This window comes from Dermacentor albipictus, chromosome 1 (genome assembly GCF_038994185.2).
Source record: "Dermacentor albipictus isolate Rhodes 1998 colony chromosome 1, USDA_Dalb.pri_finalv2, whole genome shotgun sequence".
Classification (NCBI taxonomy): Eukaryota; Metazoa; Arthropoda; class Arachnida; order Ixodida; family Ixodidae; genus Dermacentor; species Dermacentor albipictus.
Window position 1 is genome coordinate 420,270,591 of NC_091821.1, and position 21,626 is coordinate 420,292,216.

Genomic DNA, 21,626 nt, shown 5'->3' on the forward strand with positions numbered 1-21,626 from the left:
GGCATGAAAAACTGATGTGTAATATGGTAGGCGAAGTGAAAAAGACCAGTCGAGGGACGGTGAGTAGATACCCACGCCTGCCTTCTAACATGAGTGAACATTGCTACTGCTCGCCTCTTCTTCGTTATCTCATGATGGTCTTGTCCTGTGTCCTAGAAAGTGGCGCGTACCCACTATGGGGGATTGGCCAAGAAGCCGGCGGTTTTCCGTAAGGTTAGTAGCTAGCATTTTGGTGCTGCAACTGAGCTTCTCCGCTTCGCGGCTCTCTCTCGGTGTTTCTCGCAATTATACCAAACAGAGCAAGCAGCATACGATGACCAAACAGCAGATGATTAGTAGCAAATGCTTACGCATGATTTGGATAACCCCCACAGGAAATCCTGCGTGTAATTTTTTATTCACTTTAATTTCCATTTATTTGTCATTTCTATAACTGAATTTAAAAGCTACAAGTAACTTCCCCTATGCTGTCCTTCGTGTCATTGTTCGTTGCCTTCTTATGATATGACTAACAGAAATCGGGCCCCTCGGTTTCCTCTTTTCTCGTTCTATCTGTATATAGAGAGAAAAAGTGACTGTGGTGTGTTCCGGACCACTGTCATCCGCACTTCACCTTTCGAAGCAACAGGAGGTGTGTCGAGTGCGCTTCTGAACGACAATTTGCATTATGTTGCACGTGATTTAAATCGTGGATCCGAGACCTCAGAGAGCTGCTGCGTAATTCTAACGCATTTCTCTCGCATTTACCACTAAATCAGAACTGTTTTACCCCCACATTTATGAGCTATCTTACACGAATAGATGATTGCACGAAATTACCAAGCTTAACTGTGAGAGCAATTATATACGTACACTCGAGGCGCGTACACCGTTAGCGTCGTCGTATACTCTCCGTTGACGGCGCATGCGCAGCCCGCGCGCGTGGTGGGTTAGAAGAGCGCAGAGACGGGCAGTGCGTTTAGCTGCAAAAGCGACAAAGCCAAGTGGACTCACCATCACGCTCCGCTCAGTCTGCTCTGCCGGAGGTGTTGGCCGGAGCCACGGCAGGCTTCCGCTGCTGCGGCACTGTCAGCGTTGTGTGTGCACACGCATTCGTGCTCCCGCAGAACAGCTGTGGGCACGCCACACCGTGGTACATACTAATGGCATCTTCGGCTGGCCGTTTCGGAGCGCTTTAGACCGCTCTCGCGAGCGGCGTTGTCTTCGGCTGGTTGAAAGAGGGCGCGCACCTTGCGCTCAGCTGATTCTTTCCGATCCCTCTACTCCATCTTCGAGCACTCTGAGGGGCACCCAGCCCTGTCGTCGGAGCAATCGTCGAAATTGAAGCGTTTCCCGCAACGTCATCACAGCGCAGCGTCGCCGCTGTTGGCGACGGTCCACTGTAACCTAGGCAACCTAGGGCACAGCATGCTGGCGTCTCGACGAACGCTCGTCCCACCGGTGCGTCAGAAGCTTTGGATAGGCGTTGGAACATTGGACGTTGGCAGTAGGCCCATGGTTATGCATCTACAATTTCCTCCCCCAAGAGCGAGTCACGCGTTCGATTTGCGCGCTTGTACTCTACCTCAGAGTTCGTGGAACGCTGGATCTGCCCGACTCTGCTTAGGGGGAGGGAGGCGACCAGTCGAAGATACCATAAAGCTAGAGCTAAATCTGTATTTCTTTGGACGCAGGCAAACGCCAATACAGTTTGCCTTCGCTCTCACGTCCTGCACCATCGTGGTGTGACGCTTCAAATGCCACTGCGGACGCCCTTCATCGCGCCAGCATTCTGGGGTGCCTTCAGTGCAACGCTAAACATTCCTACCGGTTTCAATGCTTCCCCTTCGGGCGAACTTGCCAATGTATTTTTTTAAAGCGAGAGCTTTACTGGCTGCGAATATGCGATGTCACCGCGCCCATGCTCCGAGGAGGCGCATGACGTCACATCGCGTTCCTCGTCGTTGCGTTGGCCTCCGCTCGCTTCGCCAGCTGCGTCGCATGTCTGATAACATGTCGGAGGAATGAAAAGGAGAGCTCGCGTGCGCCGCAACCACAGTTGAGGTGGCAGTATGGATGGCGACAATTCTGATAAGCAAGAGGAGGCCTGGAATCGACATCGGAACGCGATGAAGAGGAAAAGAATCGCCCAGGAAACAGACGAACAGCGCGCCGAACGAGTGGCTAAACGCCGCAACATAGCTAGACAACCAGACTAACCTGGACTTGCAATCAAGATTAACCAAGGCTAACAATGCTATATCTTAGCTTTCGCTACGTATATCCTGGCATAGCCGAGCTAAGCCACTGGCAATTTTTTTTTTTTGAATTAGGTAAGAAGACTATTCGAGTACGATACGAACTACGCATAATATATGTATGAAACTTTGTGCACCGGTATGCATACATGCAGCACCTCTTGCAGAACTAAGAACAATAACGAACACTGCATTGTAATGTTGTAGCGACGGCAAAGTATTGAACACTGTTAAACGTATGAGTTAAGAAAAACTTTTTATGGGGCGAACTTGTGACTAGAACATGTACAGGCAATGCAAAAAGTACAACGATTATAAGCGAGGACAGTCGTAAAAATCTGAACTGACGGTTCGAGTCCATCCACTGTTTATACAGTACCACCGTATACATTACAAAGCGTTCACCGGTGTTCGTGCGTGCTCGCGTGCTTTGGAGAATTATTAAATTCTGGGGTTTTACGGGCCAAAATCACGATTAGATTGTGTGGCACACGCCGTATGGTGGGGAAGTGCGGATTATTTTCGTGTGCCTGGGGTTTTTAACGTGCACAGTACACGGGTGTTTTTTTCTTTTTTTTTCTTTCTTTTTCATTTAGTCCCCATGAAAAATACCGCCACCGGGGCCGGGATATGATCCCGCGACCTCGTGCTTAGCAGCGCAACGCCAAAGCCACTAAGCAACCACAGCAGGTATGTTTGAGAATTCGCAATATTATTGGCATCGCGTGCAGTATCTGGTTGGACAAGACTATTTGCTATAGAATTGGGGACAAATTCAAGAACTTTCGGATACAGTTGGCGCTTCCTGCGCCGAACGATAACTTGACAACAGTGATTATCCGTTAAATAACTGTGAAAGACGGTCGGCTGCAAATAGAAAGAGAAAAGAAACAGCGAATGAACGGAAGTGATATTTTGCGTGTGCCTAATGGTTATGTGGCCCTTGTGCAGAGAAAAACAACAACAATGACCAAGACCACGACGACGACGTCAACAACAGATTAAACTAAAAATAAAATTTGGGGGTTTCACGTGCCAAAACTGCGACCTGATTATGAGGCACGCCGGTTTATTATTGACCACCTGGGAGTTCTTTAAAAACCATATTCGATACCGGCCGTGGTGAGTCCGAATTGCAATGGGGGCGAAATGTCAGAACGCTCGTGTGCTCAGATTTAGTTCCCCGTTAAAGAACCTCAGGTGGTCCAAATTAAACCGGAATCCTCCACTACGACTTGCCTCATAATCACACCGTCGTTTTGACCGTGACTTACTGAACTCCATACCTGCACACATGTCCCATAATTCTCCATCGCGCCTGGTCTAGCTCACCCCTTTTGACGCTATAGGGACAGAATGAACGAGAGAATTCACAATTATATTTATATTCTGTTCGCTGTCATCTGCTTATGCTGTCTGTTCCAGCGCTGGTGCTGCTATTTCGGAAGGTACAAAGCGCTTACAATGTTTGTGAATGGATAAATTCACAATCATAAAAACGATTTGCATGTTTTGCAATGTTTTGCACTTTAATAACAATAGCAGGAGGTGCGCTGCAGGAAAGGAAACCAACGAGTACAGGCAGCAGACAGTATAACTCTCCGTTCCATGCCTCCGAAGGAGAAGGCAAAAATTGATTTAAAAGATTCATAGGATAAAATATAGTGCAATTGTAAATGAATACGATATAATAATAAACAACCTTATGTATTTACTATAAATGACGAAAAATTATTGTGCCGACGACATACATATATGCACACTATGAAAACCTTCAAACTGCGGGTATCTTCATTGTTGGCTACTAGCAGCTTTCTTGAGTTGATTTCAGATAGGCTAATGTCAGATAGCACATTATGTTTCACGGCTGCGTACCGTAATGCAAGCTTGAGCAAGGCAGTCGATCTGGCGTAAGCTTGCACAAATAATTTCTGAGCCCTGTGTGCGACCGATAGATGGAAGCTATTTCAAGGAAATATGAGAAATCTCTTGCAGTGTTGTTTTACATCTAGGGGCGTTGAAAGCTTGCAGTGAGTATTCCAGTGCTTTAAAAAGCGCTGCACTACACGTTGTGGCACGTAAATGATCGCTGTACATAGCGGATGGAACTCTTTCCAAACTGCGAAAGTAGCTTTTTCGCATGGCAAGGGCGGCTGCAGTGCGGAGGATACGTACGCTGTAGAGATGTATGCGCAATTCTTTTTGAAGTCACACGAAACTTTTAAAAGTTTAAATAAGTGTCCATCGTTACGTCCTTGAATGTAAAATGCGGAGACGCGAACTCTACATATTGGACAAGGAAACTCTTGCTTGGGCTAGTTGGTTCATGCTTGAATTAGTAAAGGCAAGGCGCAGAAGACCAGGACTGTCGTGTGTCCTGTCGTGTGTGTTCTTGTCGAGTCCTGATCTTCTGCGCCTTGCCTTTACTAATTCAAGAAACTGTTGTTAATTTTACGAACTCTATAAACACTGCGACTTAATCTGCAAGAACATTGCGGTTTGTTAGTTCGTAGCTATACGTGCAAAAAGGCAATACGAGTGTTTATTTAACGCTGTTTCACAGAGAAGCGGACTACACGCGCCGACATTTTATTTTTCAGGTTAGAACAGACAACTTTGGGGCTCAAGTGCCACGGTGTTCGCAAAATTCAGCAACTATGCAAGCAATTCGTCACAGCAAAACAGCCTCCGCCCTCATTACAACGCCTCCCCAGCCAACCGTATACAGAGTAGCCGATAAAAGGTTTGTGAAAGCGACACCAACGGTCACCGGTTGAATGAAAGTTTGCGCGGGCGGCTCCTATAGAAGCTTCCCATATCTGTGTAGTTCCAGAGTTCCGGTAGGTCCTGGTTTTGACTCGCAAAACCTGAGTATTTAATATATCTGCAAAAGAGTACGCATTTGGGCTGATTGGTTCGTGATTACGAGCAGAAATAAGCGCTAAACGACGGGACGAAGGGAGGGACAAGGGATACGGCGCTGACTAACAACCAAGCCTCTTTCTTCTTTCAGCGAGCATATATTTACTTTACCATTTGTGGGGTTCTCACCCGTGCTCTTGGGACAAAGGAACGACAACACAGCAGTGCAAACAATCACTGCGGCATTTAATACACCTTTCATAGACTGATGCCTGCTAGCCGATTTGCTATCCCCAAAACATGCCGATGGGCGCGCGACAAATCGCGGAAGTCCGACTCACCGCGACCGGATAACGAGCGATTATGTTCGCCCCATGCTGGATAGCAGCGCCTGGCCGTTCGCGCGTACGGTCACGCAAACGGTGGCGCGTTCGAATGATCGTGTTTGTCCATTCCGGGGTAGGCCTCGCGTGACGGTCTCGCAGAAGCATGGATCGGCGCACGCGCAGAACGTCCGCGCCGCCTTCCGAACCCAAGCCAAAGAGGAAGAGCCTTCTCCTTTATGCGTCCAAGTAACCCCGCCGTTAGGTGGCGTTAGCAGAGCAACACTCGTGCCATCTCTCGTACTACCCTGCAAGCGTACCGACCGCCGCAGTAAAGCCCCGCGGCGAAGCCGGATTACAGAAGACGGGAGCTATGCGAGAAAACAACATATCAGGGGACGCGTGAGAGTTGCGCATCCCCACACACTACCGCGAAGCAAAAAAAAGCAACAGAAATTCAGCATGCGCAGGGGCAATGAATTGTAATAACTGAGATAGGAAGGCTAACTCCTTTGGAAAGAGTAAAATGGAGGGGAGGCTTACATATGTTTCGCCGTTATTGTGGATGTGGAAGTTTTCAGAAACAAGACGTGCGTGGTTACCGTGGTATTTCGACAAGGTCGCATTTTTAAAAGACGGCTTGCAGCCGCATTCATTGCAATGCAGTGTCAATTTAGTATATCTAGCTTGTTTTTTTAACCTTGTGAGATTGTTCGCCCATGCGGTCATTGATGCGCCACCCCATTTGACCGATATACAAACGCTTCCATGAAAGAGGAATCTTATAAAGCACACATTCCCAGCAGTCAACAACAAACTCCTCCATATCCTCCTTTTTTACAACTTTCTTTGTTCTCTGTCACTCCACTGAGTTCTTGGCACAGGCTACCTAATTTATTTCGAGCAGTGAACAACAACCTAACGCCTGCCCTGCTGACTTTTTACAGCGAAGCTGTATATGGCTAGGAGTCCGTACATATTGTTCTCCGTGAACAAAAACTATCATCATAAATGGATCATACCCTCGTAAGCCTTCGTGCTCCCGTAAGTAAGCAAAAAAAGCAATCGCTCATAGCCCCGTAAGGTAGAGGCTACAAGCACTCAGCAAAGTGAAGCGAACAGTGCTTAAATTCTTTCTAATCACGCATACAACATACAGAACAGCATGTCTAAAACTGTCATCCTCAATGGCTCATTCCCCCGGTAGCAACGGCTCATCCCCCCGGGAGCAACGGCTCATTCCCCCGGGAGCAACTGCTCATACCCACTTGAGTAATGGCTCATAACCATGTGGGCAATGGCTCATACCCCCGTAAGCAAGAAAAAAAATGCAACGACTCATAGCCCGGTAAGATTCATAGATACTAATTTTGCGTGAACTAGCTGCGATGACACTAGCCTTGTAGTCGTTGTAGCTGATTTCAGTGTCGATGTGTTGGTATCGCAAGGGGAGTGGTTTACCCGTTCCGTGCTGCAGCCATATCCCTTGCGATGCTACGCCGATCCGGCCCAACCGTACGTGCATCGATTTGGCATTATCAAAGAATGTGATTGCAGTTGCGAGTGAAATAATGACCACCGATCAAGACAACAAATGCGTGTCCGTACCTTTCGTGACGGTGACCACATATCAAGACAATAAATGAGTTCGCACCTTTGTTCAAAATTATGTGTCACCTCCGTGCCGTGTGCTAAACAGCTTCGCTGGTCAACCACCTGCACAGAGTGGAATGGCGCATGACTTTTGCAGAGTATGCGCAACCTCGTGTACATATGGGATAACCGCAACCATTTGCCATGAGTGATTCTCAAATTGAGCGGCTGCTGATTACTTGCTTTTTATATATCTGTTTATTGTATTATACATTATACAGTGAAAGCTCGTTAATTTGAACTTCAATAATTCGAATTTATGGATAATTCGAACTGTACGATTTGGTCCGGCCAAGCTCCACAGAAGTCTATGTATAAAGAAGTCCGTTAATTCGAACGCGAGAAGGTTCCCTCACGGATAATTCGAACTACGCTCGCCTGGCACACGGCCAGAGAAACGCACCTACTGCCTACACACAAGGCTGTATTGCCTCCGAAACGGAGAGAACGGCGAGAGAAGGCAAAATCGGAAAAAAATCTAACCGACGCGGGGTCAGCCAGACGGCAGCGGCGGCTGCCGCCTCTCCGTTCTACGTAACCTCCGAGACTTCTTGCCCGCTGCGAATCTCGGAGGCTTCGCAAATCTTGTACAACTGCTAATGCTGTGCGGAGATGGCACGGCAAGCGCCAAAACACAGCGAATCAAGTACGTCGCAGCTGCGCTTGCAATCAAGAACCAACGAATCAGGGCCTTCGCCTCCTTCACATGTTCAGCGTCTTTGTCTCGGCACTTTTCATCGGTTGTGCACCTCTGTTTTCAGCTTAGGAGGCATCGGCCGTCGCGATTCATTGTGATGGTGTTAAGCCTCGGCTAACGTTCGTTTCATTGGACATCGGTGGTGTGGCACAGTCGGACCCAGAGCTTCGAATCGAAGATGGCGTGTGCCCGCAGCAAACGCCATCACTTTTTGACTCGCCAAATTTCTGACATGCCCTACTGCTTCCAAATCGCAGTGTACTGTTGCTCTCCTTCACTTTCGTTAGTTCGAACTTTCGTTAATTCGAACTGAAGCGGCTTCCCCATGCGGTTCGAATTAACGAGCTTTTACTGTATATCTAAATATATCTTTTTTATGATTGCTGCCAACCGCATCTCTGCATCACGACAATCCTCGCCTTTATGGCACCTGCGTTGAGCTGAACTGTGGCTTACCATTTCAGGAATCGCGAAGGAGGCTGAAATGCCGGCTGATTTTTCTTTTTATTCACCTTGGTTTCCATGCGGCGTAATGTGGAACCGAAATTGTCAAATTGACGCAATATAGGCCAAATTATTACTCTTACGCAAGGTGGACAGCGGGTGCCTACATGTGTATACCGATTGCTTACTTGACGTAAACCTAAGACAATGACTAATGAGAGAAGGAGGAAGCACGAGGTAGTACGTTTAATCAAGAATGGCTTTACATTCCACCTCCTTTGCGTAGTGTAAAGGTTGTGCCAACGAGGCGCGCCCACAAGGTGTATATCTCCTAGCAAATTTCTCGTAAATGTGCGTGTACGCTTGCATGCATACGCGCTTTTACGTTGCCCATGCTATGTTCACCACGGGCCTTTTTTTTCTCTGCCTCGATATAACGGAAGGACGAGAAGTTGCACATCGCAAACGGCTTGCGCCATCTAGCTCTGGTCATGAGAAAGACAGCAGCGTCCAGTTTCGGCCACCGGGTGCCGCTACCGAAGGCGCCCTCGGCCATCGATTCGTGAACCTGTATTTGAGTTTGCCGCTCGTCACCGCTGCGCCACCACGAACGCATTTGATGCACTAGCGGCTTTGTTTCCTTCACAAATGCAACGTAGATGGCGGCACTCGCTAGATCTCACTAAGACCGCTGGCGAGGCAGAAAACCAATAGATGGATTCTCCGGATCGGCTTTGTTATACCGATAACAGACACACACTCCCCCGCTCCCCCCCCCCCGGCCAACCTTTCCCGCTTTTCCACTCATTAAACCGTCTCTCTCGATCTCTAAGATTATAAATCAATTACAGCCCTGTTTCATTTGTTTTCAGAGAAAACCAATTCTTATTCCCATGCGTGCTCCAGAGGACGGAAGGGGAGTGGGGAGAAGGGGGCATACTAACACAAATTTCCTTCTTTTTTTTATAGGGCTGGGGCACGTGCCCACCAGGCATGGTTACCATGGTTGCCCCATAAGTTCTGCGCCTCAAGAACCTTTATCAAGAACCGATATCGAAACTATGGATAGTCAATTAACAGATAATTTTGCTGCACTACCTTGTGGAACTATATTGGCTTTGTTTAATCTAAAAGTTTATTACATGAAATAAATAGTTTCATTTACAAATATACGGACATGTAGCTTCACTTTTGACGTGGCTTACGCGAATAGCAGTTAGAGAAATTGACCGTGTAAGGTGTCAAGAACAATGTAATCATGGTGAGCTTTTAGTCCTAACTATCACGTAAGTGTAATGACCTGCAAACGCAGTGGTCGTCATTTATTTGTTCCATACGAAATTCTGTCAGAAAGTAAACCAATTTTGAATGTAAACTCTTAATTTGTACTATTCAGCGTTCTGAGAAAAAAGAAATATAAATAAATAAATAATGAAGAAGTAAAAACTACATAAATAAATGAACAAATTCTAAGGTATCACAGAACTGCCACGCTGTTTGACGTCGTCTAAGCTTGCAAGCCACGGCAAACGACTACGGCAATCCATGTTTACCATGGCTGTCCGATAAATTCAGCGCCTCGAGAACCTCTAGTGATAATCGAGAAAACATTTTGTCCACCCTGAGCAGTCTCGGAGATCGGGAAGCGCGCCTCTTGGGAGGTCATGACCTGCAGGACGTCTTTTTTTTTCTCTCTCTCTCTCTCTCTCTCTCTTGTTTCCTTTCCTTTTTTTTCTTTCGTTTTTTTAGCAGCACCAAATGTTTAAAAAATTTCCTGTACACGACTGCACGACTCCAACCATTAATCTGAATTATTCGATGAGGTGACCATTTCTCCCACAAAAAATTAAGGTGCTCAGCTGTATACTTAACGGTAATTACGCTAATTAACTTTTTAGAGTATTTTCTTTATGCGGCACATATTTCAATCGTTGAATTGTAGCTGGTGAGCATGCCAGGCCTATGGACTTTGAAAGAATTCTGAGGATGGCACCAGTTTCGAGATGTTCGCCGTCAAACTTGCGCTGAAAATGCACTGGAAAAGGCTGTTTCATGCAGTGCAGTACAAAACTAACTGGAGCGCCAATGCATTTCATCGATCGGACATCTTGAAAACTGATTGCTCGAAACTGGCGTAGTCCTGAGAATTCGTTCAAAGTGGTTATGCCTTGCGAACTCACGGGCTACAATTCGTAAATTGAAATACGTATATGCTGTAGAGTAACTAATTAAAATGGTGATTCGTGTAATTACGTAATTATTCAATTGGGCATTTTGATTTCTCGTATAAGTAGTGGCCACCTCATCGCGCAACTTAGATTAAGTGTTAGAATTGTGCTTTCAACCACGGGCAGCATTTAAAGTTTGGCGCAGTTAAAATAAGAAAAAAAAAGGGGGTGGGGAAGAACACCTGGTACATATAGCGTTGCACTGCTGAGTACGAGGTCGTGGGTTCGTTCCCGACTGCGTCGGCCGCATTCCGATGGTGGTTAAACACAAAACCACATCGTGTACAGTGCTCTGAATGCATGTTAAGTAAATCGAAGTGGTCAAAGTTAATACAGAGCCCTCCGCTACGACATTGCTCATATCCCATTGTGGAGTTTCAGGCACTTTAATCCGAGCATTTATTTCTCCTTTTTCTTTCTTTCTTTCTTTCTTTCTTTCTTTTTTTCTTTCTTCTGGGGGGGGGGTGAGGGAGAACCCATGTATCCCGGATACCTTCATGTTTCCGCAGTTGGGAGTACGCCATACATTAGTGACGCGCAGTAATATCCTAGTCGTGGAATGCTGTCGAGGATATTGCACCAGAATGAACCTCAGAAAACACCAGAGGCAAAATAATAGTAATAATAAAAGAGCAAAAGCGAGAAATGAACTCCACTTATACTTGTTTCTTGCTCGATTTTTCGCTAAACGTGTCCAACTTGTAATCGGGCTGTCAGCCCTCACTTTTGTGAGGAGCAACCGGCCTTAATAAGTCGCCCATAAACGTTCACGTCGTCGATTCATATTTAGAGTAAACCCCAGTTATCATAATAATATCACCTAGTTCTTGGCCTATCCCCCCCCCCCCCACACACACACACAGTGGGTTTGTACCATTGTTGAAAGAGTCAGTATGATCATCACCCGGTGGCCACAGAAAGAGGCCCGTTCGCAAACCACGTGCGGCATGCTCGCTCCTGCCTGTAGCGCACGGTGCGAGGGAGCGGGTTGCGGCTTCGGAGGGCTGCCGAGTCGAAGAAGCCAAAGAAGAAAATGAGTGAGCAGGAGCCGCCTCTCATAAAAAACGGTGAGTGCCGGCGCAGAGCGACAAAGCACGAGGACGGTGGTCGTCGCCGCAATCGTTGCGAACTCGCAAGTAGCACTAGGAGTCTGTGCATTCGCCGATCGTGCGAGTTGGCAAAACTTGAAGCCCGGCTTGCAGCGGTCAGCCATGTTTCGTGGTGGCGTGTACGTCCGTGTTTGCTCGCTTCCGTCCCACGGTCCTGTCGTTCGAGTGACAAGGGGACGCTGCTTTTGTCTCGCTTTCCTATAGGTAGTCAGAGACGCACCGACGTTTCGTAATCCAACGTCTGCCGGCATTGGGCCGTGACGTAACGCTAGCGCCGATGATGGACCCCGCATTCAAACGGTCGCCCTGGCAAACCAACAGCAACGCTGCCTAATTCTAGCATTCCTATCAATGCGCAAGCATTATAGGGCTAGTTCCCTCGGAAACCTATCTGTCTGTCTGTGATGCGTACACGATGGGCTCCATAGGTATACATGGGATCCTTCGGAAGCATATATATATATATATATATATATATATATATATATATATATATATATATATATATATATATATATATATATATATATATATATATATATATATATAGAGAGAGAGAGAGAGAGAGAGAGATGGGAAATAAGGAAACTGAGCGAACGTTCGCCATCATACGACTAGAGGCGCTTAGGTACGTCAGAGGCGTATCTGTGCAAGAGGAACGACGTGAAAAAATGATTACGCGCTGTCTGACAAGTCCCACTAGGGAGTTTCTGCTGTAACTTTTTTTCGTCACTGGGTCATTTCCAAGGGAAGCATCGAGCCGCTAGGATGACGCTCTCTAGCTTCCAAGTTTGGGGGCCTTTTATACACTGATGCCATTAAATGCCCAACGAGCATAGAAGTGGTCAACGCTCTTCGAACTAGTGATGTCTCTTGAGCCATTCTCTCGACAGGATAACTTGTCTTGGTCGGGCGGGTTTCTTTTTCTCCCTGGCGAAGACAAGACCCTCTGCTGAAAAGTATGGCTCCACCGACACCCCTTGTTCGACCAATGTGAATAGCTTCAGATATTCATATTCCAGTGTGCATTTGTCTTCATAGACACTGAGATTACATTAAGGGATGAAGGAGTAAACGAACTACCATTGTCTTCTTTACTAACCAAATGAAGAGTGCTAATTTAGGGGGGGGGGGGGGGGGCGGTTGTGCTTTTAGCAGTACAAAACGGAAGGAAATTGAAAGAAAAGGCAACTTACCGCCCATATGAGCTCAACTGACGCTGCCCATGCGAGGCTCTACCAATTCCGGTGGCGGCTGTCTCCTTACTCCACTCCCTCCGCTTGTATAATGCCGTCACAGCCACTGCATTAAGAAAAAAAGAGGAGTAGGCCAGGGGGCTCATTTTCTTCAAGCGGCCGTGCTTCTGCACATAGAGTAACAAAGCCATGGCAGCATCAGTCGTTGCTGGTTTTCAGGAGTGTTGGTGGACTCTGCGACCACAGCAAGTATTTTTGAGGAGCTCCTGGTGCTGCTGCTGGTGCACTGGAAAGTGGCATTAGAAGCTGTACCACTACGCAGAGGCGCGGTCGCATGGATACACGCAATTCTTCTAGTTATAGCTGTAAGCCCGCCACAAATGCGGCATGAATAAGGCGCTCTTGTCAGCCCGTCTAATGTACGTCTTCGCAGCACCCATTGGTTACTAATTAGAATGTCTCGTGAGGTCCCGCCTGTATTTCTTCAGAAATATGCTGCACTAATTGTAGAAAATGAACGTCACTTATACGGAAAACAAAAATAGGTAGTTCTTGCAAACAACACTTAACCGACCACTCTACAGCGCCTTAGGTTTAGCAACATGAGGACTGTGCTGGGAATGTAGACAGTGCGCAGGTGGCAGGCCTCTATAGCCGCTGTTTCAAAGAAATACTTAAGAGGTAATCGCGACAAGCACGTCTTCCGTCACCGACAGGGTTTGCTTCTGTCATGTCGATGACATGCCTTTTGTTTCTTGTCGCGAAAAACTATCGGAGTTTCCGTTCGGCCAATTGGTGCGCCTGTTGTCGGTCCAAAATATGGGCAATGGCGCACGCACACGTGTAATTACGGCCGCCGCAAATTCGACAGCCAACGCAGTAAAATTTGCGAGTTATTTCGAGCGGCCTAGCTCGCGTGCAAGCGGTGAATACTACTGCGATATGGCACTCTATAGACGCAGATAGACCTGTGGTTACATGAATGCTAACATGCGGCTGTACGGGAGGATAACTGTGGCGTGAAATGTCCTCACGTAGCTCGCGGCTTCGGGAAAACCTACTTGCTTGCAGGCGTTCATCAGTGCAACCCATGGTGTCTCATCCACGTAACCTGCGCAGCCAGCGGAGGCGACGCCACTCTGCGGCGCACAGCGTCACCACTACCATCACTAACATCTCTAAAACTGCGCAGTGGGTTATGACGGACACCATATTGGATGGCTTAATGATTAATTTGGCGACCCGAGGTTCATTATTGTACACAACCAAAGGAGGGCATTACGAGCAGTCTTCTTTTGCATTCTGCCTCCGTCGAAATGCGGCGGCCTGGTGGAATCAAACGATGAATACCTCAAGCTCAGAAGCAGGACGCCGCAGCCACTAAAATACTGCGGTAGGTAAGCCAGGCCACGTGACGCTCCATTACTTAGGGTACGCAGGAAACGCGAGTTTGGGCGCAGTGGCGGCAGTGAATATGATCGGCGAACACCCGTTCCGGCCGTCATATGCAATATATGCAGGAGGAACCGGCATTTATCAGGTGGCACGTGAGCGTGCGTTTTCCGCAGACAGGTGTAAAAAGAGGCGCCCGCGACATGCTCGCTCTCTGCTCGCCCAGCGATGTCCCTGAAGGACCGCAAGTACACCATCCGGGAGCTGAAGTACGAGGAGCTCCCGCAGCTGGTGAAGCTGTGGAAGAACATCGGCTTCATGGTCAGCGCCGACCTCGTCGACTCCCTGTGGAAGTGCGACCGGGCTGGCATCATCGCAGCAGTTGCTGAAGACGGTGAGGGCGAACGTTGAGAAGAATGAACGTGGTCGAGCTAACATAAAGACTGTATTCCAGCTCCTTTTCCTACGTCCGCGTTTCTTCAGTGGTCCGAGCGACCCGAGCCAATCGCTGCAGGATTGGCACCAGTCGTGAGCGGAAGGTGATAAGAAAGAAACAGAACCGAACAAAGGAATTAGTATACTAGTCCATTTCTCAGCGCGATGAACAACGTAAGCGGACGAGAACAAAGGAACAAAAAGAAAACGATAGAGCGGGGGAGGGGGGGGGGCAGCATGGGTTTATTAATGCAACAGGAAATGCTGCTGCAGCTGGTGGTGTGTATAGTTTGTCATGATTTAACGACTGTGTAAACGCTGGCACAAATGCAACAGCCAGAGATCAAGTAATGGTATGCAGGAGACGTTACAATACAATTTCAAAGAAAACACGGATAACGAAAGATGAACGCTACTTTCAAATGACAAATGGTTCAAGCCGAAGCTTGGAAAATCGTACTGTTGAACGATTTTTTGCGCTTGCGCAAGTGCATAGCTGTACTTCTTTCCGTAGCATTACATCAACCTGAACTTTAATTTTGGCAAATGATACTGATATTTCACGGATGCATTCCGTGTCTTAGTATTCTTTAGCATTGAATACTCGACCGCAGCAGTTACCGTGATTTCATAACGTTGCTCCTGCATCAGTGCCTTAGTATTTCAATATCTAAGTTCACCCTTGCAGGAAACGTCTTCTTTCAGATCTGATCTGCGCATGTCATTTAAATAGGTTGCTTGTTTCCGTATTATCGCCCACAAGAACGTGCAGAGTGATTCTTGCGCTCACAAAATTAAAGGATTGAATATCCACCCTACTCCTGGGCATATACATTGACAACATTTTTACCCGCCGTGGTTGCTCAGTGGCTATGGTGTTAGGCTGCTGAGCACAAGATCGCGGGATCGAATCCCGGCCATGGCGGCCGCATTTCGATGGGGGCGAAATGCGAAAACACCCGTGTACTTAGATTTAGGTGCACGTTAAAGAACCCCAGGTGGTCGACATTTCCGGAGTCCTCCACTACGGCGTGCCTCATAATCAGAAAGTGGTTTTGGCACGTAAAACCCCATAATTTAATTGACAACATATAATTGATAAATTAAATTCTGAAGATTTGCGTGCCAGAACCACGATCGCGTTATGCGGCGTGCCGTGATGGCCGACTCGTAATTAATTTCGAGCCCCTGGGGATTTTAACGTGCATCTAAGTACACGAGATTTTGCATATGTCCCAAACAGAAATGCGGTCACCGGGACCCGCCGGGATCAGGCCCGCGACTTCGATCTCAACAGCGCCACGTCATAGACATTAAGCTGCCGATGCGGGTTCGAAGACATTTCGTATTTTCACGACACGGTCTAACGTTGACAAGACATCAGTTTATCAGTGATTGGTGTTTAGGGTGTAGTTCTTGAAATGCCTTCTACGGGAAATGACGGACACCAAAATAAGCAGAAGCGCTTCCTTCACACTGAAACAAATTTAAGATAACTTTTCTCCACAGTGTAATTATTTCGTTTCATATTCCAACACAGAACGTGCGAAATGTTGCCTCGACACGCTTCGTAATTTCTTTACGAGCTGCCCATCCGGGCTCTGCCCCTACCATCCAGGGGATGAGCTCGTTAGGCAAATAGCAACGATGCGAGTAAAGTTGCCTAGCTAAGCGTAGCATTTACTGGCTAAAGACGTCGTAGCATCACGTGGCACCGATGTGAGCCATGAAAAAGCGTTCTGTCCGTGATGTTTTTTGTGCGTGCATTTATCTATACTGCACGAACAAACATTTACCCCATGCAACACTACAGGGTCAACTCTTCGGGTCTTCCAGCCGCCTATGTAGAAAGGGTTAGGGTACTGCTTGCCGCAGGCGAAGAGCTTCATGACGTACCGCTGACAGGCAGCTTGTGGCAGCGAACTCGCGTACTCGGTCAAATCTGCCGCAGCAGATACCATGGTAGCCATGGCGCTACTAACAGAACGTGTTGCCCACCGGCTTTTTTACACACGTCTCGCACTTCGATTTGCCGGCGGCGCGCGCTACATCACACTGTTTGCGACAGGGCGAGCTCTATTATTGGCTGCGGGCATTACGCGGAAAGAGAACCCATTCCTTCACTCTTGCAGACGGAACACAGCGCGTCGAACCCCCCCCCCCCCCCTCCAGACGTGGTATTCGAGTAGTGCCTTTAACAAGTTTGTCGCATGTAACAGTAATCTACATTATAAAGTGAAATTGGAGTCATAGTGGACAAGCATAAGGTGCAACTGAACCGCAGGAATGTCCTTGGTATTGCTCTTTTGCCACGAAAGTGGCAAGAAACATAGAGGTTCCTGCAAAGATTACTAGATGCAACTATGACGCTTGTGTCTACGAGACCTGCAAGCACCCCAGCTGAGCCATTATGGGAACGATGCTTAGGTCATGGATTTGCCTAAACTTCGTCCTGCTGACTTCAAGTGGGTTTATGACTTCCAAAGTTCTTCAGTGTCAGCAAGGTCTCGCTTTGTAAATGCGACAATTTGCAACGATTGGGCATGTGCGTGGAGTCGTACTGCCTTCTGCGTAAAAAAATAGGTTCGCTTCGTAATTTGTGCCGATGATGGCAGATAAATCGTAGCAAATAAATCCGCAGGAACGTCCGAAGTTTACAAGCACAAAAATAAAGAAAATCCACGTACTAGCTATCACTCCCATGCTAGCTGAACAATCGCAGAGCCAAAATCATCTCGAGTAACTTTAGCAGAACAAGTTTATCGCAAGAACCACGGCTTCCGAAAGATTGTACACGGGCGCAATGCCGGAGGCCGTGCAAGACCAAATAGCCCCACACAAACGCTCGCGCGTGCCGTTTTCACCATGACGTCATCCCGCCCTACGCGCGCACAGGCGAGGTGATCGGCTCGTGCTGCGCCCCGTTCGTGGGCGAAGGCATGGCCAAGCTGTGGCTGCACGGCCTGCTGCAGCAGTACCGCAACCAGGGCCTGGGCACCCAGCTGGCCGACCGGGCCATGGAGCACATCGGCGACGCGAACGCGTACACGCTGTGCATCCCGGAGCACGAGCACATCTACCTCAACAAGTACCAGTTCAACGTGAGCTCGCGCCTCTTCCAGATCCTGGGGCCGGCCGTGCCCCGCCTGACGGGCGTCATCACGTCGCTGGCCGGCGTGCGCGTCATGGAGAGCGAGCGGGGAGTCCGCGAGCTGCTGCTCGAGTACGACACCGACATAGTCGGCTTCAACAGGTCAGCGCCGGTGGGGGGAGGGCACTCGCTTCTTCTCTGGGCACACGTCTTGCAGAGGCTTGGCGACGTGTAATGTGAGCCCACGTGTGCTCAGATGTATACCGTGGCGTAAACGCACAGTAACTGCTGGGTGAAAATGCGGCAAAGTCGGAAGAAGACAAGTACCTTTGTCGGAAGTGCCCTTTTGCTATGCACCTTGTTTGTTTACATGTTTACCGGCTCTGGGTAGCGATGTAAAATTTACTGTGTTTCAGATGGCCGAGGAAATATCAAGCGGTTTTTTTTATTGTCTTTTGAGACAAATAAAGAACTGTAGCAAAAGAAATATTCGCCGAGGAACTATGTTACACTTAAGTTATATACATCGTGACATGGAGCAATACGTAATGGAAGCGATGTAGGTGGCGCAATTGTTATACAAAAATAATGGAGCGAGATTCTCTTCCCACTCGACCACGTGAAACATCCATCTGCAAACAAATAAGCTTTCGTGATTTTCGCAAGAAGTCTGCAATCCGTGATAGATAAGTTCTCTGAACAATTGGCAATTAACTTGCGACACACATCCAGACTAACAATTTTACTAAATTTAGTGAGATATAGTAATTTCGAAAATTTGGATTGAATACGAAGCTCAAAACATTGGCGTTGACGAATAAAAAAAGAATTTCAGACTGGGCAAGAATTTACTTGGTGTCGGAACGAGCACTGCCATTTTCGACACGACGTTCGCGGTAGACAAAGTTTCCCATCGGTCGAATCTGTGTGCATGCTTTTATTTTGCTACTGATGTTTTCTTACTAAACTTTCTGTTAATTGACGGATGACCAAAAACATAGTAAACCGCTGAGAGACAGCGAAGTTCGCGGTAATCTTCCTATATATGTGAAAATATCACGTTCGAATTTGACGGTAATATTTTTTAGCCACTGTCTCGCTAAGCACAAGTGACCGCAAATATTTTTACAAGAACGGAAGTCGTAAAAGAAAGAATAAGATGTGCGTATAATCAAGATTTACAATACGAATTAAGCACCTTTTGTTACTGTCATCATCATCATCATCATCAGCCCAGTTACGCCCACTGCAGGGCAAAGGCCTCTCCCATACTCCTCCAACTCCCCCGGTCATGTACTAATTGTGGCCATGTTGTCCCTGCAAACGTCTTAATGTCATCCGCCCACCTAACTTTCTGCCGCCCCCTGCTACGCTTCCCTTCCCTTGGAATCCAGTACGTAACCCTTAGTGACCATCGGTTACCTTCCCTCCTCATTACATGTCCGGCCCATGCCCATTTCTTTTTCTTGATTTCAACTAAGATTTCGTTTACCCGCGTTTGTTGCCTCACCCGATCTGCTCTTTTCTTATCCCTTAACGTTACACCCATCATTCTTCTTTCCATTGCTCGTTGCGTCGTCCTCAATTTCAGAACCCTTTTCGTAAGCCTCCAGGTTTCTGCCCCATATGTGAGTACTGGTAACACACAGCTGTTATACACTTTCCTTTTGAGGGATAGTGGCAACCTGCTGTTCATGATTTGAGAATGCCTGCCAAACGCACCCCAGCCCATTCTCATTTATATTCAATTCAAAAATTTTATGATCCGACATTTCAAAAATTTGTACATTTGTGATGTTCGTATGTACGAGCTAGAAATCTGCGCTATAATATATAGGGAGAAACATCTGCAAGAGCCCTTCAAAGGCCCGTTGTTAATTTCTGTCAACCGGAAATGCCTCGTCTTGCTATTCGTCACATTCCGGCGAGTGTCGCATCCAGAGGATAAGCACAAGGTACCTCTCACGTAACGCGCAACTCTTATGGACGGCTACCGACAGCCCGTCGTTGCGCATTGTACTTGTACGTTGTTGTATGTTGTTGTATGCTACACAACAACATGAATCCCATGCATGGGCTACTGGACACGAGGTTACGTCAATGCGCAGACAGGCGTGAAATACAGCAGTAGCTGCAAACTAACATCCATTAACTGCAACGAACGCTATATTCGTTTGTTCGCTTACCAATATACCATATCTGCTTCTGGGAAGAAGACACCGGACCACCCCGAAAAGCTGCATCAATTTATGTGTCAGCAAGGCGCCGTGTCAGCAGAGTTCACGGTTTAAGACATCCGAGTCCCCGGCCCGCCTTCGGAAACCTTCACTCCTTATGCGAATACCAAAGTAGTATGGTAGATGAGGAAATAAAGAAAACATAGGTCAAACAACATTTGGGTAGGGAACGTAAGCGGAGTGCGTTAGCTAATCCACATACAATGCTACAAATAATAGAATAATGATCTAATTAAAGAGGTCATCATTTAATTACTCTAGTTGGCTTAAGGGGAACGTGAGCGTTCCATTGTGGAATCCGCTGCTGGCTACGCGCACCTACATCGCGATGGCTAAGCCCGTACGCGTACGCACTTTTCGATGGCAAGAAGCTACAAACATTCGACTAACTGTCTCCGTGGTGGTTGTCTCGGCCCCGTGTTGCGCGCAGGACGGCGCTGCTGGACCGCATGCTGAAGGAGAAGAACACGATGCTGCGCGTCGCACTCCGCGACGACAACCAGATCGGCGGCTACGGCTTCATCAGCGAGGGCGTCCACGGGGCGGCCATCGTGCGCCACCTGAGCGCCGACTCGATCGACATCGCGGAGCTGCTGCTGGGCCGGCTGTTCAGGGACTTCGCGGCGGTGGCCTCGCGCGGTGTCTGGGCCGTGGGCTGCATCCAGAGCTACGAGTCGCACAGCTTCTTCAAGAAGTTCAACCTCAAGTCCATCCACGAGATGAAGCTGCTGCGCCGCCGAGGAGTCGACAACGACATGTCGCGGGTTTACGTCTTCTACTGATGTCGCCGCCCTCCCCTAACCCCCTCCCCCATCCCCTCCTGCGGAGCTCGCACTGTGCAGCATTGCCGGCAGCAGCCTTGGAGAGCATCGTACCACCGCCGCCCATTCCAGGTGCCGCACTTTGATGTGTGTCGCTCGAAAATCGAAAAAACAAAAACAAAAGTTGTTATGCAAAGAATGCTGTCTGGCTTTATATTTCGCCTGTATGAGGGAGGGTAAATAGGAAAAGGTTGAATTTCTCTTTGGAGGAGAAAGCGCGCTGCGAGGAGCAGGTTCGACAACTGGCGTGAGAGCTCGAATTTCCTCGCAAAAGTTCGAAGACACTCCAGATCCGCTCAACGTTCCTCTACGTCGCCTTAACGGTCTGATTTACTCATCATACTTGCTCGCTGCCTCCTCCTGGCGAACGTGCTTTCTCCACGCAGTTTTGCGAACCTAGTCACACAACAGGTGTTTGGACATGGGTCGTATACATAGAGGTTTCTTGCAGTCGGAGGCACTTGTGGCCGTTGCCTCCCTGTGGGCGTTCTATAATTCGGAAGGCTTGTGTGTCACCGTTGTCGAGCATGCATTGCTGGCTTGCCTCGCCCCCGACGTGTTTCCTAAGTGAGCCATTTGTCTAGTCCCGAACTTAAGGGGAAAAGACGGGTCGACAATCTCATGAGAACGCTCAATCATTGTAAGTCAGACTCGGATATGCATGTGATTTTAAGGTCTAGAAAGCCCCGATGAATTCGAAAGGACATGCTTCCTAATCATAGGAAGCGTGTATAGGTGTGTGTCTCAGTCTGAGTGCGTAAACCAATATCAGTGGGCGCGAGCCTGAGGCACAGGGAGTTCCAGTGAAGCGAAGTTTGTGGGACCCGAAGTGATTTCAAGCGAGTTTGAATCGCGTGCGATTAGAATGGCTTTTGTGCCCACTTGACTTCATCATGCGAGG

The 21,626-nt window shown here is 48.0% G+C and overlaps 1 protein-coding gene across 1 annotated transcript; it reads left to right on the forward strand.

Moving 5' to 3' along the window:
• Positions 1–11,364: 11,364 nt before the first annotated feature.
• Positions 11,365–20,864, forward strand: LOC135900439 (uncharacterized). The gene is made up of 4 exons (XM_065429942.1): positions 11,365–11,511; positions 14,368–14,535; positions 17,472–17,829; positions 20,335–20,864. Exons 1-4 carry the CDS (start codon positions 11,478–11,480, stop codon positions 20,684–20,686), a joined length of 912 nt encoding a protein of 303 aa, XP_065286014.1. The 5' UTR covers positions 11,365–11,477; the 3' UTR covers positions 20,687–20,864.
• Positions 20,865–21,626: the final 762 nt, after the last annotated feature.

Bases quoted from the DNA above. Each gene is read 5' to 3' on its own strand.
- LOC135900439 (XM_065429942.1), top strand. From the start codon at position 11,478: ATGAGTGAGCAGGAGCCGCCTCTCATAAAAAACG. The intron at 14,536-17,471 runs GTGAGGGCGAAC...ACGCGCGCACAG, and splicing joins CGCAGCAGTTGCTGAAGACG to GCGAGGTGATCGGCTCGTGC. The intron at 17,830-20,334 runs GTCAGCGCCGGT...TGTTGCGCGCAG, and splicing joins GACATAGTCGGCTTCAACAG to GACGGCGCTGCTGGACCGCA.